Here is an 18,595-nt window from a genome sequence, read left to right on the forward strand (position 1 = left end):
CAGACATATTAACTGTGCGTGGATGATGCCTAGGATTAGCCATGATCAGATGTTTAAAGTATTATAGATTGTTGGCACTAGTATTTGAAATGTGTTAAGTATGACCAATATGACTGGTTTTCCAAGCCTCAATATGAATTTGAGAGAGAAAAGAATCAGTCCCAAGATCTTTTCTCAGGAGCTTTTAAAGCTGGATGAATACTGCAAAAAAATGATTTATGATTCATTTGATGACTTAAATGAACTTGCTCTAGTAATTTTTTGCCTTTTTTTGTTTTTGCTTTCCTTAAACATTTGGGCACTTTGGGTTAGATAAGCCTGAATATTCATGAAAAGCTCAGTTTAGATTCTTTGTCCGAGAATACAAAAATGTTAATAATCAGTGACTTTTTTGCTCTTAACAATTTTATATGGATGATGAATAATAATTACAGTGAAGGGTAGCATTGTAACATGCTAAGATAAATACTACTGCTTTTCACAACACCTCTCAGCAGAAATTTCATTATAAAAGTTAGTTTCATCCAACCAGGGAATAAAAATGTTATCATGTCTTATATGAGAAATCACAACATAATATGCTTAGAACTGTGGATTTTGAATTTCAAAAACAAAACCTTATAACAAACCATATATATAGACTCAAAATTGCTGAATAATTTGAAATATTTTATTACTTCTATGCTCAGGCCTAATTACTGGCTTTAGACAATACTCCCAACATTTCTTTTGATAATTAAACATTTTGGATCAGTATGTTCCTGAACTATGCTTGGGTGTAGGGAGGGAAAGAAGTCAAATTAAGTTCTGCTCCGTATAATGGCTATTGACACACATAATCCCATCATTCAGGGAAGCACCTCAAAACAATCATCCCAAAGGCAAAATGAAAAAGAGGTAGAATATGGTCATATTTCCCTTCACAACAGCGCGCAAGCTGATGGCAGTGAAGAGTGGCTTACATATTTACCTGCTTCAGGTTTTATAGAACCAAGCAAAGCAACATATAAAAGCATTCTTAGAGATGCTTTACAGAACAGCCAAATACCCAGTTACTCAAAAGAGGGCAAAGAAACCCTATCCAAAGGATTTTTCTCTACTGTTTCATCTGATAATAATTACTAACCAGTTGTAAAAAGAATTGTGGAAAAGGTAAAGAGCTGAGACTGAATATAAATGAGGAGCCAGCATGGATATGATTACTGAGACAATCCACCTGAAAGAAAAATGGAAGTTCAGGGATTTTGAAATAACGGTGGAAGAATTAAAGTGTGTGAAAGCACTGAGGTCCAGAAGGTAAGAGCAGACTACTTAAAGGTGCTACATAGAACCATGGACAGTTCACGAATACAGTTTCTATGTGAACACAATCATATCGAGGTACAGGAAATGGATTCAGAAGATCTGTGCCTCAGTTTGTAAATGGAGATGATACTTTCTCTCACTTATCCTTTTCAGATTACAAGCTCTTCAAGCCGGGAATGATCTCACTATGTGTTTGTAAAGAGTGTAACGAAATGGGGCCATGATTTCTGTTTGGAGGTCTAAGCAACAGTGTTAAACAGCAATGTATTGCATTTTTGGTGACACAAAATTCTGTTTTCTTTCTTCACTGCAACTTGAACTTTTTATAAATCCAAAATCTGTTTCCAAGACTTTGCTTCTCTTCTTTGCTACAAAATCTATTAGATATTTTTCTGTGAAGTGAACTTCACTTGCCCCCAGTTATTGCAGGCAGTTAAGTTAGACAGTTTAGCTGTACTTTGCTTTTATGTAGCTCCTCTTTTTGTTTGTAATTCATTGTAATTTGACATCATATGGAAATAAGCCATATTACTGGCTCAAAATTCAAGACATAAAAGTGACAGAGGAAACGAGACTACCAAAATGAAAGCCGACTTACAGAAGAATAATTTTTAAAAATTTAAGTAGTGAGGCATGATCTTTTTGTGCATTCAAGTTAGCAATAGTTAATGATTCTGTACTTATCCAAATATGTTTTATATGACTACACATTATTTTTTCTAGAAACATTTAAAATACAGCCATTTACAAATAGCAAAAGCATATGGCTTTTTAAAGTCCTTGATACAATTAAAACTTTCACAAATGTTTGAAAATTTCTCCCTAGTTGTGTAGCTTACATGATCTGCATGCCTATCTTAAATGTAGGTGAACTGCATTATTACAGTGGGCTGGATTCTGAAATGCTCATGTTGTATGATATATTGGTTCGGAAGTGGTAACAGTAAAAACAGTAGAACAATCAAGAGTATGGGGTAATTTTCTGGAATAAAGGCACCAGAACTAGACTTCATATATCCTATATTTCAAGTTTATCATGGGGACTTGGTACATACCTATCATATCATCATACAGGCCCAGCTGACAAATCCAATAGAACCATAGAAAAGTAGACCTGGAAGGGACCTTGACAGGTCATCTAATCCAACCCCTTGCTGCAGCATTCCCTTCACACCCCACCCTTTGTCCAAGAAGATTGAGTTTTTTTGACATGATTTATTCTTAGTAAATCCATGTAGGCTGTTTGTGATCAGCCTTTCTTCCTCCATATGCTTACAAATGGACTTCCTTAGGATATGCTCAAATAACTTCTGAGGTATTGAGGTGAGGCTAACTGGTGTACAGTTCTCCAGGTCTAAAGAAGGGCACTATGCTGGCTCTTTTCAGTCCTCTGGTACCTTCCCCGTTTCCCATGACTTCATAAGGGACTTCCTAAATATCATTGCCAAGGGCCCCAAGATGTCCTCTGCCAGGTCCTTTAGTACCCTGCCAGGTCCTTTAGTACCCTGAAGTTCATCTGACCCTGCTGACTTGAATTCATTCAGACCTATCAAAATCTCTCTGGTTTTTTCTTTTGTTATTTCATCCCTCAGCATGTCCTCTTCCTTATCTAAATAATGTTTATTAAGTGTCTGGTTGCAGATTTATTTTGTGTGAAGACTGAGGCAAAGTAGCTTTTATGTAGCTCTGCCTTCTTTTCATCTTCTGTTAAGAGTTCTCCTTAAGTATTGAACAGTGGACCTACAACTTCCTTGGTCTTCCTTTTCTGGCCAATATACTTATAGAACGTCTTTTTTTGGCTTTAACGTTTCTCACCAGGGACAGCTCATTTTTTACCATTGCCTTCCTGGTTTTGTCCCTGTAGGTTCTTGCCATTTCCTAGTGTGTTTCCTTGGTGACTTGCCCACTTTCCCATTGTGCTTCTTCTTGTGCTTCTATCATGTCAGGACAATTTCTTGTTGGGCTTTCAAAACTGTGCTCTTTAGAAGCTCCCAGCCCTCCTAGATATCTTTATCCTTCAGTCTGTCTTCCCATGCTCTGTGCCTATTAACTCCTTGAGCAGGTTGAAATTCGCCTTTTTTAAATCTAGCATCTTAGTCTGGCTGACCTCTTGCTTTCCTCATCCATGGATATGAAAATCTATCATATCATGTTCGCGTCCTCCCAAGTTTCCCATCACCTTCACACTTTCCACCAATTCTTCCCTCTTGGTCAAGACAAGATCCAAGATTGATGGTGCTGTAGTTTTATCCTCAACCTTCTGGAACAGAAAGTTGCTGTCCACACAAGTTAGGAACTGGCTCAACATTTTATGTTTGGCTGTATTGTTCTTCTAGGGGATGTCCTGAGAACTGAACTGTATTCATGGTAAACCTGTTCTACCCTCCAAACTGTGTTGACCCTGAGTGGAAATTTACTGATACTGAAGCTGCAACTTACATATTGCAATGCTAGAACAATTTGGGACTCTAAGTTTCTTTTAAATGAAGTTCAGTTATACCTGAGTTTACTCTCCTGAGAATCCATGGAGTTGGATTGTAAAAGTCAACTTTTCTAGTGACTGAGGAAGTCAAATATTCTTTTCTTGTCCAGTTATAGCATTGTAGAATACTGAACATACGAATTTTTCAATGATCAGTTAGCTGTCATATAATATCTGCATATACTGAAGAAAAAAATCCTAAATTGTCAGAAAGCCACAATTCGAAACATAATCTTCATTCTTATTTTTGTACACAATGAACAAGTGTTTTGTGAAATCATTTATTTTAAGCAAATATCGGGAAAAGAAAACATTAAATGATAGAACACATTTTGGCTTCTTGTTAGGATAATACTCTTAAAAATGACCAAGAGATGGCACTGTTGTCATGCAGCTCAAGTATAATTTATGTGTATGTGAATTAGTCTTATGTGGTAGTTTATTGTGACACCTATTATCTTAACTTTATTGTACTGCTTACTAGTAAAATGAATTTAATTGAATGATTACTAATGCAAGGTTCTTTTTTTAGAAGTGAAACATTTTCAATAACACATATTGTCAATCCACACAATATGCTTTATGTTGAAGAGAAACTCTCTGTCAAAAGGTTAAAATAATCATAATGACCCAGTGTTTATTAAGGTTATAAAGTTCCACAATGTATTCTCCCACTGCGTCTGAATCTAAGAAAACATATTAATATATTTTTAATCTCCAGCAGACATGGTTCTGTGAAAATTTACAAGCAGCCCGAAATAATTACTTAAGACAAACTTCCAGTGTATAAAAGAACTGATGGCATTTGAATACTTTAATCTGCTTTACTAAGCAGTGAGATTTAACAAACCAGGAAGCCATTAGAATATAATTTTAAGTTTTACAAAATACAACAAACATTCCTCTGGGTATATTTACATAAATATAAGTATTCAAAATAGAATATATCTTACTATTAGGCAATAATTACACACGCAAAGTTCATGATTGGCTGCATGGGGTAGATATGGTGGGATTTTTTCCCCCGATATATGCAGAAATGTGTACAGAATCCATAAACTAAGGAAACAGAGTATAACAATGACTTCATATTCTGGCACTTTCAGATACTGTTTAAATGTTACTAAACAGTAACATACTTGAAAAATTACTGATAAACGTATTTGTCAATCAAACAGTTCGTGATCCAGGATGTATGCCAGAAAGACTTATCAAATCAGACAGAGCAGGTACAGGAATTTGGCTCCCTTATATGTCAAGGGAGTGTTCAAACCACTGAGCTCAGTAGCATAACCAAGGGTAGGGTTACTGGGACAGAAGCCCTGGTGGTCACCACCTTAGTTGGGGGTGGGGAGAGGAGTGTTTTGGGAGTTGGAGGGTAAAAATATAGCTGCAACTGCAGTGACTGCTGACTGTGATCAGCATTGTACCAGCTAGTGCTGCCTGGTCACATCTCTGACTGAGCTACTTGCTATTCTGCAGGGAGGTTCTTTTTTATTTTTTTTATTTTTTTGCATAAATAAAATTTAAATGGTCTCATCTTCATTCTGATACAGAATGAAAACAAATTTCAAAATCTTTTAATTAAAGGAAGTTGTTTTCCAGCCAGCCTTACAAAACAGTGCTGGTGTTTCAGGTTCAGTGGTGATTAGATAGCAATAGCCTGCTAGAAATTCTAGTCTTGAAGTTGGTGAACCCTGATATAAGTCAACAATATAATAAATCTCTTAGATGATACCTATTTGTTTATGATCTCCCAGATCCTGTAGGTATTGAAAGCTCTGGCTCTGATGCTGTAGCCCTTAATAAAGTAACACTCGCTAAAGTCTACAAAAGTCTTGGTGGAGTAAGGCTGCAGGATCAGGCTCCATAACAACGAAGTGCTCAAAGATATTTATGAAGAGACAGAAACATTATCCATTATCTTTGTTTTTAGACACTTTGTGGGCAATAGCTGCTGATCACTCATCAAACCAACTATGTGAGAGCTAATGATATTAAAAATCAAGTATCATATATCCCTGTCTTATACACTTCTTCCAACTGAAAGGCAAGTGCTCTATTATGTACAAAAAATAATTAAAAGGACAGAGTCAGGTCATGTAGGTCCAAAATGTAGGCTTTCTGATCAGTTTTAAACATCTAATATTAATAGTCAATCTTTAATTGCATTTAAAACAATCAATTAAAACTTTTTTTGCATGGAAACATTCTCCTTCAATCTGAGCAATGTGACATTGCTCTAGTCCTTGAGACAGAAAATGAAATGAACTGAAAATGAGTTGAGCTAGCTGAGAGAAACACAGACAGTAAACAAACAACACAAATGGTGGAAATCCACCTATTAGGTGTCTAAGGGTGCAACCAGACATTGCTTTTGTGCCTCTGTAAAAAATTTTATGATGGCACAAGTTGCAAGGAGACAGACATCCAAGCCCACTGTCATGTTCCAAGTGCCCAAAATGTTGCCATGACTAAAGGCAGTCACAGTTTGTGATGTCTTAAATATGAGGATGCCTATTTTCTTATTGTGCTCCACAGGAATTCCCTTGCATATCAGGTTGCCAGCCCTGCCCCTTGACTTGGGGTGTGGATCTGTAAGCAGGGGAAACCCTCATGTTCCTTTGCTTACTTATCTGCAGGGTATGGTCTAGCTGTTCTCAAAGCCTCTCTATAAAATCACGCATTGCATAAAGGAAGAATCACTGAATAGCCCAGTAGTTAGAACATACACCAAGGATATGGGGAATTGGGGTTGAACTCTACCCTCTGTCTTTGACTCAAAATTTTCTACCACCTCAAAAAATACCCTATTATTTCTCAGTTCTTCCTGTTGAAGCTATTCTATTTGCATGGAGTAATTAAGTTACTTTGCATTCAGTATTTAAATGTTTATTTTGAAAGAATGAACATGAATCTTGGGCCTGAGGGAGAGAGAATGAATATGACTCTACCAGAGGCCTATTCATTCATTTTCTTTCCATGGCCCAATGAATGTTTTGTAATTTCATGCAAAATGGAACATATACCACAGGAGGGACTGAGAGAGTCGCAAATATGTTAGATATTCATCATAACTTTTAACTTTTACTAGTGTTTTTTGTCAGGGTTGGTAGGCTCTAGAGCTACACTGCATCTTATTTTTTATGTATCCATTTGCAAATTTTGTGTAAGCCCCAACAATCAGTTGCAGCCCTGTTGATGAGTGTAATTGCTACCTTTCTATCTCTACACAAGGTCCAATTGGCTTCACAGAAACAACATGCTATTCCTGCTAGCAAACATTTGTATAATTAAATAGATCAAAACAATAAAAAATATCTAATGCTCTTTACCTCAGCAAAGTATCTTCCCATTAAATTTTTGCAGGTGGAAACTTATGCCATTTAGACAATACCCTTATTTTCAAATGAACTTTTTAAGAGTACAGCAATCCAACTGTTTGTACGTAGATTAATAATGCAAGCATCCCAGGATTTATGACCAGTGCTGCAACAGCGATGGAGGAAGACAGTGAGGAGTGATGGAGGAAACCAACTTCTAATAAAGAAAATATTTTCATCTTCTATTTATTCTTAGTTTACAAACATGAGAACAAAACAAGTGAAACACCTTAATAATGTCCCTCCTAATCAAACAGAAATGGGGAAAGATTAAACCTCTTTACTGCAGGCTTTGTTCACACAAAACTCCTATTGAAGTTAATTAAATTTGAAATCCAGTGGAGCTGTTCAAAGGAATGCCCACAGGATCATGCCTGAAATTATTTAGCAACACTGGACCTGATTTTCCATGATGTTGCCTCACTTATTCTACTGTAAAGCAAGTGGACTGGAATGGAGAATCAAGCCCAAATACATGAAATAGTACATTTTAAATTCTTAGGTAATACAGGTAAGACAGGGTGGGAAAAATATGAGTGAGAAAACAGATTAATAATGGTCATGCTGACAAAGGAACATTCAAGTATAATTTACTTTTGCCGATAATGAACTACAAAGCAAATGGCAGAAAGCCCAATAACATTTCAGAAAAGTAATTGGGAAGGAAAAGGAACCATAAAAACACTGTTACCAAAATTTCTATATAATAGATCTATACAGCTTTTATATAATTTTCTTTTTTTTAATTATATTTTAAATATACATCAGTAAATTAACTAACATTTTATTTAAAATCTCATAAAGTGCTCATTTAGTTAATGCTAATAAAATTTCATTGTAGCAAGACAAACTAATTCAAACTTAATCTGCAAGTAAACCAATGAATAGCTCAGCTTACATTTGGAAAAAAAAGTAACGCATGGATTTCTTCACAGCCCATGTTATAATACAATAAACTGCATTTTTTCTTTAAGAAATATATTATTTAGAATATTTAAAAAAATAAGTTTAATAAAGCCTGTGCTTAAAACAGCTGATGTACTGTATGAAAAAATTGCACATTTGATAGCATTTTAACCCTGCTTTTCACCAACCAGACAATATAAGGAGTATGTGATATTAATGACGACTTTCTTAGACAGGGCTAATTTTCCTAAGCTATCAAAGCTTCTCACAGTTAGGTGAAATTTTCTGAGTATACACCGTGGTTGCCATGGCAGCTGTTGATGAGCTAGCATAGTCACACACAGCTAACCTCGTTCACTGGGTTGATACTGCCCTTTGAGGTACTGTCTAAATGATGTATTCCTATTGTAACCATAGAATAGTCTTTGGCCATCATTTTAGCCTCTTTTTTCAAGCTCTTCATTTGTGCCAGCTGGAGTTGGCTGGAATTATAAGCTAAAGCTGGTATAGTGTTCACTAAGATCAGCTGCAAAGGCTTCTTCTCTTCCTTGTATCGACACTGAATATAACGTGAGAAAGCTGAACGATAAGTTTTGTTGAACAGTGTGTATACTAGGGGATTGACAGCTGAAGAAAGGTAGCCAATCCAGACAAATACATTCAGTAGCCCTCCAATGACTTCTTCATTACATGACTTCTTGCAAATGACTGCCATCACATTAGTGATGAAAAATGGGCACCACATCACAACAAACAGAAAGAAGACAATGCCGAGTACCTTGGAAGCTTTCTGCTCATTACTGATGGACTGCATAGTTCTCCTTCCAGAAGTCCCCAGCTCTCGGTTCAAAGAACGCTGAAAAAGTTTCTCTGAAGACAGAGAACTCTGAGGGAGAAAACTAAATGAAGCAAACTTGGTCTTTGTGCCAAGGTCTTTAACGCATAAGGTAGCTTCTTTCTGAAGTGATCTGATGGTTAAAAAGTAGGTGACCACCATGATGGTTAAAGGAATAAAGAATGCCACAAAAGAGCCAATAAGGACAAAGTTCTCATCAGCAAGTAAGCAGCTGGGTCCCTTAAGTACTTTGGTTTCATCTTGTAGTCCAAACACAGGCACTGGCATAGAGATACCTGAGGAGTCATTAGAGAAAGATAAAATTAAGCCTATTAATGATAATAAATAACACCCCCTATCCCTCCCAAAAAGGTATATACATCATTTTATGAAATATGGCCAAATATAGTGAATAGTAATGGGCATTCAGTATTATGTATGTATAGAGCTTAGGCATTCTAAAATTAATTCAAGCTACATAGGGGAAAACATGTGACATATCTAAATACCTCAGGAATGTGATGCTGATCCCATTTCTGTCTCATTGTTTGAACAGAGCTATAGGAATTACTGCAGACAAATAATGCTGTTTGCAATATATGTCTTGGAGCTTGTAGTTTATTGGAGGCAAGCTTCTGTTTGTGGTGCTATTACACTAGAAAGTTGCTGCAATAACTCTTAAGGGGCCAAGGGAGAATGGCAGGAGTGAGAGCAGGACAAGAATTCCTGAGGCAGTTGCTGCAATTTTTCTCTTACCAGCAAATACCAGTCTCCTTCAGAATTTTTCTCTTACCGGAAAATGAAATGAAGAGAAGTCTTCTTCAGGAAACCCAGCCAGAGTGTGTCATATAGAAAAAATTGGGTCATATAGAACTTGATATCAACAAAGGCAGTGATTCTAACCATTCTGGAGCTTCGGATCCCTTGTATAAGCGTAGCCCAGGTGTACCCAGGGTATGTACTCCCCTTTCTGATTGAAGGGGATTGGCAACAGATAGGGATGCTGCAGGAGAGAACTGCCAGCTGAGCATAGTCTCTCCACTCCCTATAGAGCCAGGCTAGGACAATGTTAAACTATATACAAATGTATTAATATTTACAGGGAACCTTAAAAGATAACTGTTAATATAAAATGGATACAGATATTTACATATAATATAGGACTAATAACCTTGTTTCTCTGCAGTGGATGACCACAGCCGGGGTTCAGGTAAGTTACAAGTAAACACAGGTAAGTAATGGGGAGGAGTCCTAGCAGGACCTCAATATAGATCTTACGTTCTAATGTTAGTTTGCATACTGATATGGAGCACATAATGACAGGATATAATATCATAAAGCATAAAATACAATGTCACAAAATATAAGGTGCAATATCACCATTTATAAGGCACATAAGCATAGAAGTAACCATAAACCATTAAAAGGGTCCCCAAGGCCCCACCACAATCCTGGGGCCTGGATTATGCTTTAGTGACCTGTGAGGGAAGACCTTATTGCCCCTTGGGCCTCACACCAAGCCCCCTAGGCAGCCCACAAACTCAGAAGGGACCCTTCCTGGACCTCCTCTCCAGGAACCCCTTTCTAGCCAAGAAGGACTTCCCCTCCCCTGTGGGAACCCTGTTCCCCAGCAACTCATGAATCTGATGCCCAGGTGGGGGTCCTCATCCCCTCATGTGAGTGGGTCCTTGTTCAGAGCAGCCTCTGGAACCTCTGGCTTCTCCTGGGCCACTCCCCATTCATGGCCTCAAGCACCATTGCATGCTCTTGGGGCTTTGGTTTTTTGCTCAGGGTTGGAGCAAAACCCTGACCACCTTGCACGGCTCCGGGGCTTGGTCTGCTCCCAGACCCTCTATGCAGCAGCTCCTCCACCAGGTTCCCCGCTATGTGCTGGGAGATGAAACTTTGAGCTGCCACAGATGCCCCCCCACCACCCTGAGTCTTGCTGGCTCCATGCACTGGGAGCCCTGGCCACATGCCAGGGTTTGCAGACCCAAGCCTCTTGCTCCCACGGTCTGGCTCCATGCACCGTGCTGTGCACCAAGTGGCTGGAGATCTGAGCTGTCTCACACAGCTCTCAGGGTTTCACCCTGTATGCTGCATTGTACACCAACTGGGGCTGAAGCTGTCCAACACTCCTGTCCGGTGAGAAGCATCCACAGGGGCTCTTCAGGGCAGCAGCATCCACCTGCTGGGCAGTTCTTCCCGGCTCTTTTTAGCCCCACCCTCATCTCCATTCCTTGACGCATCTGCCATGTGCTGGGCATGCAGCTCCTTTGATTCTCTTCAGAGACTCCACCCCCCGAAGTTCTGCCGGACCTGCAGAGTGCAGGCGTAAACCAGGTCCAGGCTCTCTGCCTTGCCCCAGGTAGGGGTGGCGCAAGCACCTCCTTGCCGTTACCCAATTGGTGGACGGACTCCACCAATCATAGTGGAGATTCTCTGAGCCCAGACGTGCTGGACTGTATCAGTAAATCTGCCACATAAGTATTACCAAAATTGCCTTCCTCTTCTGGCAGACTGTCAAATGCTTTTATCATTTGTAATCAATATTGCCTTCTCGCCTCTTTCCTGAGCTGCTGTAAAAAGTTAAATCTGGACTCGGGCCTTTTGCAGACGAAGATGTAGTAGCTTTTGATTAGACAGCTAAATAATAAATCTTTATTATTTTGGGCAGGGAAGACAAATCTTTTGTAGGTTGGTAGGTATGGTCAACTGAGGCATTCTAAATGCAAAAAAAATCAGCCCTGGCATGGAAGATAGCAATCATCAGAGCATGGATTGACTAGGTGGACTAGAGCAAACACGACTCCAGTAGTGAGGCAGCTTGGGATTCCATTCCTCCTCTGAGCATGATAAACAAGTGAGGCTCCCACAAATTAAAGCTGTTGTATCCTGGCAGAACCTACAGCAAGCCCATTAGTTCATTTCTTCTGGGACTTTTTCCATCTTTCCTAATGCGTGAGCAAAGTCAAGCATCTGTTTGTCGAAAATACAGTTACTTGAGAGAAGTTTCCTTCTTCCCTCCAAAATGTGATATCCCCTACCCCACCACACAAATAACTTTACCTGTACAGAAGAGAGGATATTCTGTTCTGTGCCAGTGATAGGTATTGTCAAGAAGTTTTGTGGCATAAAGACAACCAAAATAAATCTATGAGCCAGGAAGAGGGGAGGGTGAAGGGAACTACAGGCCCAATTCCCTTGCAGTTTCAGTGAGTTTTGGACACCTAATTGCCTTAGGTATCTTACAAAGAAAAATCTAGTATTTGTGTTCTACTTTTTCATGTGGAAAACCTAAAATGAAGATTTTTTCCATTATTAAGGGACAAATTCTCCCTTGATATGTACCTTTTGAACCCAAAGAAGGACCTCCATGGCCAGCAGGTGGTATGTTTTGTCAGCCACTCATGATAGCTTCAGTAACTATTCTGTTACCTTGCCCTCCTAATTTGGTTTCCTTCCTTACCCAGGGAAATTTGTAGAACATTCCTCACTGGAAGCTTTCAAATGTCAGCTATACAAATATTTGTCTAAGATGGTTTAGGCAGATGATCCTGCCTAGAAAAAGAAGGTTGGACCACTGATCTTTTGAGGTCCCTTCCAGCCTTATTTTTCTGTGATTTTATCTATTGCTGCTTATCCTGGGTCTAGATCAGGGATGGGCAATTATTTGGGCTGGATGGACACTTAACGAGTTTTGGTGAGCTCTTGAGGGCTACCTGCACATGAGCAGGCACACACATTCCTCTGCCCAAGCTTCCCCACCCCGCACCTGGAACCTGGAGTTGGTACCTGCCAGCCACATCCACAGCTGGTGGGGGGCAGAGGATGGAGCCTGGCCGCACGCCTCCACGCTACCCCACCATCAAGTCTCCTGGCATGTGTGTGTACATCCACCTCCCCCGCACCTCATGGGTCCCGGGAGCCTTGATAGTAGGCAGGATGGGACAGTGTGGAGGCCTGCAGCCATGTTCTATCCCCCATGGCAGGGTCTGGATGAGCCATGCTTGGGTGCTAGTGGCTGCTGGGCACCTCCCCACCAGTTGAGCAACAAGCGGCAGCTGCAGCTGGAGCCTCCAAGGCCTAAGCTCAGCTTGTTCCAAGTGGGGCTGCTTCTGCCTGCCTGCCCACCCACCACCACATGGCAGGCCCTGGATAAGCCATGCTCAGGCCCCTGCCTCTGCTGGCAGGCAGTGTAGGTGGCAGCTCTGGCTCTGGCCTCTGCTGGTGCTGCATGGTGCCAGGTGGGTGGGTGGGACTGTTTCTGCCCAGTGTCCCCCCTGTGTGGACTGAACTCCATGTCCCAGGCTGCCATGCAGTGCTGGGAGTGTGAGCGGGCAGGGCTGCTTCTGACCAGCATCTCCCACAGTGCCACAGAGCCTGAGCTGCCACCCATGCCACCCGCCAGCAAAGGTGAGGGCCTAAGCACGGCTTGCCAAGGGCCTGCTGCATGATACCGCCACGTGCGCTGCCCACCCATGGGCCAGATCCATCCCATGGGCCATATTTTGCCCACCCCTAGCTTATATTTTGCAGATTTTAGGGCAGAGACACTCTCTTTATTTCATATGTATTCAGTATCTTGTGCACTGGAGCTGCAGTCCCTAACAGAGGCCCTTTGACACATCTTCAGGACAAATTCCTCATGAAGATGATGATGTTACATATATTATTTTGGGGTGTCTGTGATAACACATGAATTCTTTCTCTTCTGGTAATAGCATTATCTGCACAGCTCAAAACTGACTCTCAGGAATGACATGAACCAAGTTACAAAAAAAGCATTGCCCTTATCCGTGTAGGACAGAACTGGACAGAGAGTTTGTGGTATTGCCCTTTCTATTTTGGTTGTACTGTTGCACAAACCTAATCACTTGTATATAACATACAAAAAAAATTGTATGAAGTTCCCACGTTAAGGGGCATTTTACAGTCAAAGGACCTATTTGACCAAATGCCCTTGCGGTCCCACTGAAGTGGCTGCATGTGTAGATCAGGACAAAACTGGATTTACACCTTTTCAACTTTCTGTGAGTTAGGCATCTGTTAGAATGGTATTGGGATGTTGTGTATGAGTAATTAGGGATCCAATTGTTTGCGGTACTGAGCACTTCTAGTGAGTTATTAAATGTTTTCAATTACCATTTTTTCCTGGGAGAGTTCAGTGGTGTTGGGGCTAATCACCAACTCTCTGTATTACTCTCTGGCTGTGCAGGAAAATACAGCAATAGTTAGAGCAATACCACAGTTCCACATCTAGTTCTGCTGTGTATAGATAACAGCTTTGCTGTTTTTCTCGCTCAATTCAGGACACTACTGTGAGCTGTTTAGATAAACTAAAAAATAGCATTGGCCAAAGAATAGAAAGACTCCTTGCATTTTTACAGAGCATCATGATTCAGAAGAACCAGGAGTGTTGTAAAGATGGTCAACAATCCTAGAAAGATGAAAATTCTCAACATAATTGCAGGTTTTTTCAAGTATAAAACCAAAACCAAACTTCTGAATAGGAATAACCCCCCCGATAAATAATTCAGACATACTGTTCTGCCTTTAACAGGCATAATGAAATGTCAAAACCCATTCACGTGAGCTGGGATACAGGCATTGGCAAATTTCCAGTGCCACAGTTAAAGCTTCTTACTGATTTCTAGGGCAGGTATTAATCTTCTGCTTTGTTTGTCATCAAATATTTCTGGATAATTTACATCTTAAACTCACATTTGTGTCTTAAAAATCATCTCTTTGCTATGGCTGAAGGGAAATAAACTTCAGATTTTAACTCAGGTCTTTACATCCCATTGCAGTTTGCTCACCTGGTGCAACAAAAGGGGTTCACTGTATGGTCTTAGCATTTCCTGCTAAATGAAGGTGTATTTTTCCTAGCTACCATTTAAACTGTAAGTAATTTTAGACCAGTATCTTATGATAAATGGCACTATATGTCTTCATAATATACTATAGAAAGTATAATTCAGTAACAAAGGATATATCTAGCTGTTATATCTGCATTGTACAAAACTGTAATTTAGATGATGCTCCAAATCAAGTGACCTTATGTCACTGCTGTGTTTTGTTGTGACATCCTATGGTTGATTCCCAGATCCAGTCTTTCTTTCTATTGGCAGACTCTGGAATTACTGTTTCCTAAAATGAAGCAGCTCTCCAGCTAGTTAATACATGGGATAATGACATGAATAAATTCAAACTCAACATATTTTAAGCTATTAATAAATAGAAATAGGTGGTTTTAAATACATTACATTACATGTAGCAATCATAGCTGAGTATTTTAATAAGATTTTTTTAGTAAGATTTTTTTTAAACATGTATATAACTAGAATGTCACCCAGGGTTATTGGTGAGGATACAGCTATCAAGGATTTCAGAACTCACACTTCAAGAGTGCCTAAGGGAAGAACTCTGATCTAAGTGTTATTAGTTTATTTGCTGGCATACAATGCATGTGTATTTACAGAAGTTAAAATAGCTTTTGTCAATTTTGTTATTATAATTTAAGTAAAAAAATAACTCCCTGCAAAAATGTACTCTTTGAAGTCAGCTTACTAATGAAAAGCTAGAGCAAGCAGTTAGGCCAGGGCCATCCAACTGTTGCTGTGGACTGTATACAACCCTGAGGGGTTAACATGCGTCTCCTGGGCTCCCACCAGCTGCTGCTCCCTCCATCCCTCCAGCTGCAACAGTACCTCTTGACTCTCTCCCCCGCCCCGTTCCACTTTCTGCTTTTTGCCCCTGTCCCAGCAGGTGGGGTGGCACAGTACAGCACATATTACACAAGACGCCTGCAGGAAGGGTGCTGTGAGTAAGGGCAGTATGTACCTGTGTAGCATCATGCAGTAGTGGGGGATGCAAACACACTGTAGTGCAGCAGTGCAGGAGAACCAATATAGCACAGTACAGCTGTGGGGAGGGAGGGAGGGGTGGTAGGGGCAACTGGTAGGGGGACACAAGGGGACATGTGCCCCCCCTGAGGTTGGCCCCCAAAAGTGCTGGGGGCCCCATTTTGCTACACAGGCTGGCAGCATGTTGGGGGTGGGACACTAAGCTACAGCATGTGGGGGCTGACCCCTCCAGCCCACAAAAGAGCTTTTGGCCTGCCCCTGGGACCACCTACAAACTGTAGCCCCACAGCATCAGGATGCACCAGTCACCCATGGCCTTGCCTGCAGTAGCTTGGCCTTTACTGGTGTGGCTTCTGGTTACTTAGAAGTTGGACAGCCCTGAGTTAGGCAATGCAGTATTTCCTGAAGGGCAATAAATTCAGTCCTTTTGGCAACAACAGGGGAAGCATAGAACACACTCATGAAACATCTGTTATGCTCCATATGAAGAATGCTAAGCAAGCGGCTGATCCAAAGTCCAGTGAAGTCCAAGGAGAGTCTTTTGTTAACTAAAGAATGTTGAATCAAACCCAAAATGGGCAGCCAGCTTCCAGAGAAGCTACATGTTCTTCAAGGAGAGAGACATGGGCCCAAATCCTGGTTTACCTGTCATCATCTCTGTGCTTTACTAGTCTAAGTGTAGAAACATGTCACTTAGGCTAGGGACAGACATTCAAAAAGCCTGAGCCTAAATTGGTTCAATCTTTGCAGCTTAGTCTAACCTGCCTAGGTTGAACCAGTTTGCAACCGTTCAGACATTCCCTCTGGACTGAAGAAATGCAGGCACATACCTGCAGTGGCTCAGACTAGAAGCCAAGGGGTGCTAGAACATCTCTCCCTTCCCTTCCACAATGCTGAGCTGAGGGGGCATGTGGCCACGCCCCAACAGGATGCTCTGATTAGAGAGGTGTAGACCCCCACCCTGCCTGCACCATCCCAGCCTTTTCACCACTTACTGCTCAAGGGACAGGAATGTTGCCAGATGCCAGCCCCAGGCTAGATCTCTGAGGCAAGGTAGGGTGTGCAGTGCATGCATCCATTGATGATACTGAGCTCTTCAATTTCCCTGTCCCTGCTTCTTCATACTGTCTGTAAACCTGACAGGTGAGGGAGCCAGCAGGGAGCTGACAATACAGTGTTTAACAGCCCATCAACAAAACAAAAGCCTCTCTTATTAATTCAAGCTCCTCTTAAATAGCTTTTTCCAAGGAAGGAACAGAGGAACATTACCAGATGACCTGTTGATTAGCTCCAAAAAACCCTAAGTGGACACTGTTCCATCTGCCTGTCCCAGAGAAATTGGAGACACCCACACACAGACACCTCTCAGCATTAGCTAGCATACCGCATGCTGGCTAGGGTCCGTGGGGCTGGGGTCTGTGCTGTGGAAGAGGGGAGGAAGGGATGGGGGAATCCCTGCTTGAGCAGCAAATAGCAATGTGGGGGTGGGGCAAGGCAAGACAGACCCTGCTGTGTCTGTAGTCTCCGCTGGAGCTGCGGCTAGGGAGCAGAGGGGTGGAGCCAGCCCTGTTCTCTGGAGCAGAGAGCACAGCCCAGCCCAGGGCTGCAAAGCATCTGGGATGCTGGGGGACTCTGGTTTAACTTAAACCAGGAAGGGGTTTGGGGCAGATGTTGCATAAACTGGTTTGACCCAAATCAGTTAAGTCTGATACTACATTCAACCAGGTTTATCTTAAACCAATTTTAGTCATTTTGAAACTGGTTTATGTGCACTGAACATCTGTTCTGTTACAGGTTTAAACCAATTTCTGATTGATTACTTAAACCGTTTTTGTGTAGTGTCTGCCCCTAGCCTTAGTGCAGTTTATGTGGATTATTGGCCCTATTTCCACCTATGTGACTAGACTGGTACTTCTGAGCATGCTGAGACCACTTACACCTTGTTGGAATCCTATTCTGTCTGGGAAAGTTCAGAATTCTGTGCGACTCCCTGAGGAAAAAAATAGATGGAGGGATTGTTTGACAACAAAAGCAGAGGAAGATCCTCCCACTTTTTAGCCCAAGTGTTAACGCACTTGTCTTGGAAAGGCAAGAGCCAAGGTGTTGGCCCTCCTTCATCAAAAGGAGCTTTCAACCTGCTTCTTCCACTGCCCAGCACAGTTTTACATGTTAGGCAGAGCCAAGAGTGCCCATCCCCATTTGTATTGAAACTGGCCCACTGGGCTGCCCGGAGGAGGGGTAGATATGTGAGATGGGCACTGCCTGGCTCCTGCTTTCAGCGCTGTTCAACATTTTGCCTACTCACTGCATAAAATAGATAGCAGTTGGGCAGGAGTGGGAACCATAATCTAGGCCAAGTTGCATGCCAGGATACCACTGCCTATGCTCTAGATAAATTGTAGGTGTGTACAGGGGGGATCTTCTGGGCTTTCAGGTATTGCTCTTCACAGCACACTTCAGCCATTACTACTGTAAATTAGTCTTGACCAATGCTTAAGCAACCTGTTCTTGAAAACCTCCAATGAAGGAGATACCACTTTGCTGCAATTTCAAGTCATTGCTACACACTCTGCCCTCCAAGAAAGGAGGGAGAAAATTGCTCTCCCATTTCCTTATGGCAGCCTTTTAGATATTTGAAGGCTACTATCGTGTCTCCTTCTCCGCTTAATTGCCTTTTCTGCAAGCTAAACATGTTTATGTTTCTTAATCTCTCCTCATGCAGCTTGGTGGTTAGGGTGTTTTGCTCCAAAAAGGGAGATGTGGATTCAAATCCCCTCTGGTTGAAGAGGGGCCTAAAACCTGGATTTCCTCACTCTCC

At 41.3% G+C, this 18,595-nt stretch overlaps 1 protein-coding gene across 4 annotated transcripts in view; it reads right to left on the reverse strand.

The window, feature by feature from the left end:
* Positions 1–4,398: 4,398 nt before the first annotated feature.
* Positions 4,399–18,595, reverse strand: part of HTR2A (5-hydroxytryptamine receptor 2A) — a 68,564-nt gene continuing 54,367 nt past the window's right edge. For all 4 annotated transcript variants that reach the window (XM_059728369.1, XM_019500532.2, XM_006258618.4 and 1 more), the window contains one exon: positions 4,399–9,207. In XM_059728369.1, coding sequence (XP_059584352.1) covers positions 8,411–9,207 — 797 coding nt within the window. In that variant the 3' untranslated portion in view covers positions 4,399–8,410. The remainder of the gene's footprint in view (positions 9,208–18,595) is intronic.

The sequence above is a fragment of the Alligator mississippiensis genome, chromosome 1 (assembly GCF_030867095.1).
Source record: "Alligator mississippiensis isolate rAllMis1 chromosome 1, rAllMis1, whole genome shotgun sequence".
NCBI classification, from domain to species: Eukaryota; Metazoa; Chordata; order Crocodylia; family Alligatoridae; genus Alligator; species Alligator mississippiensis.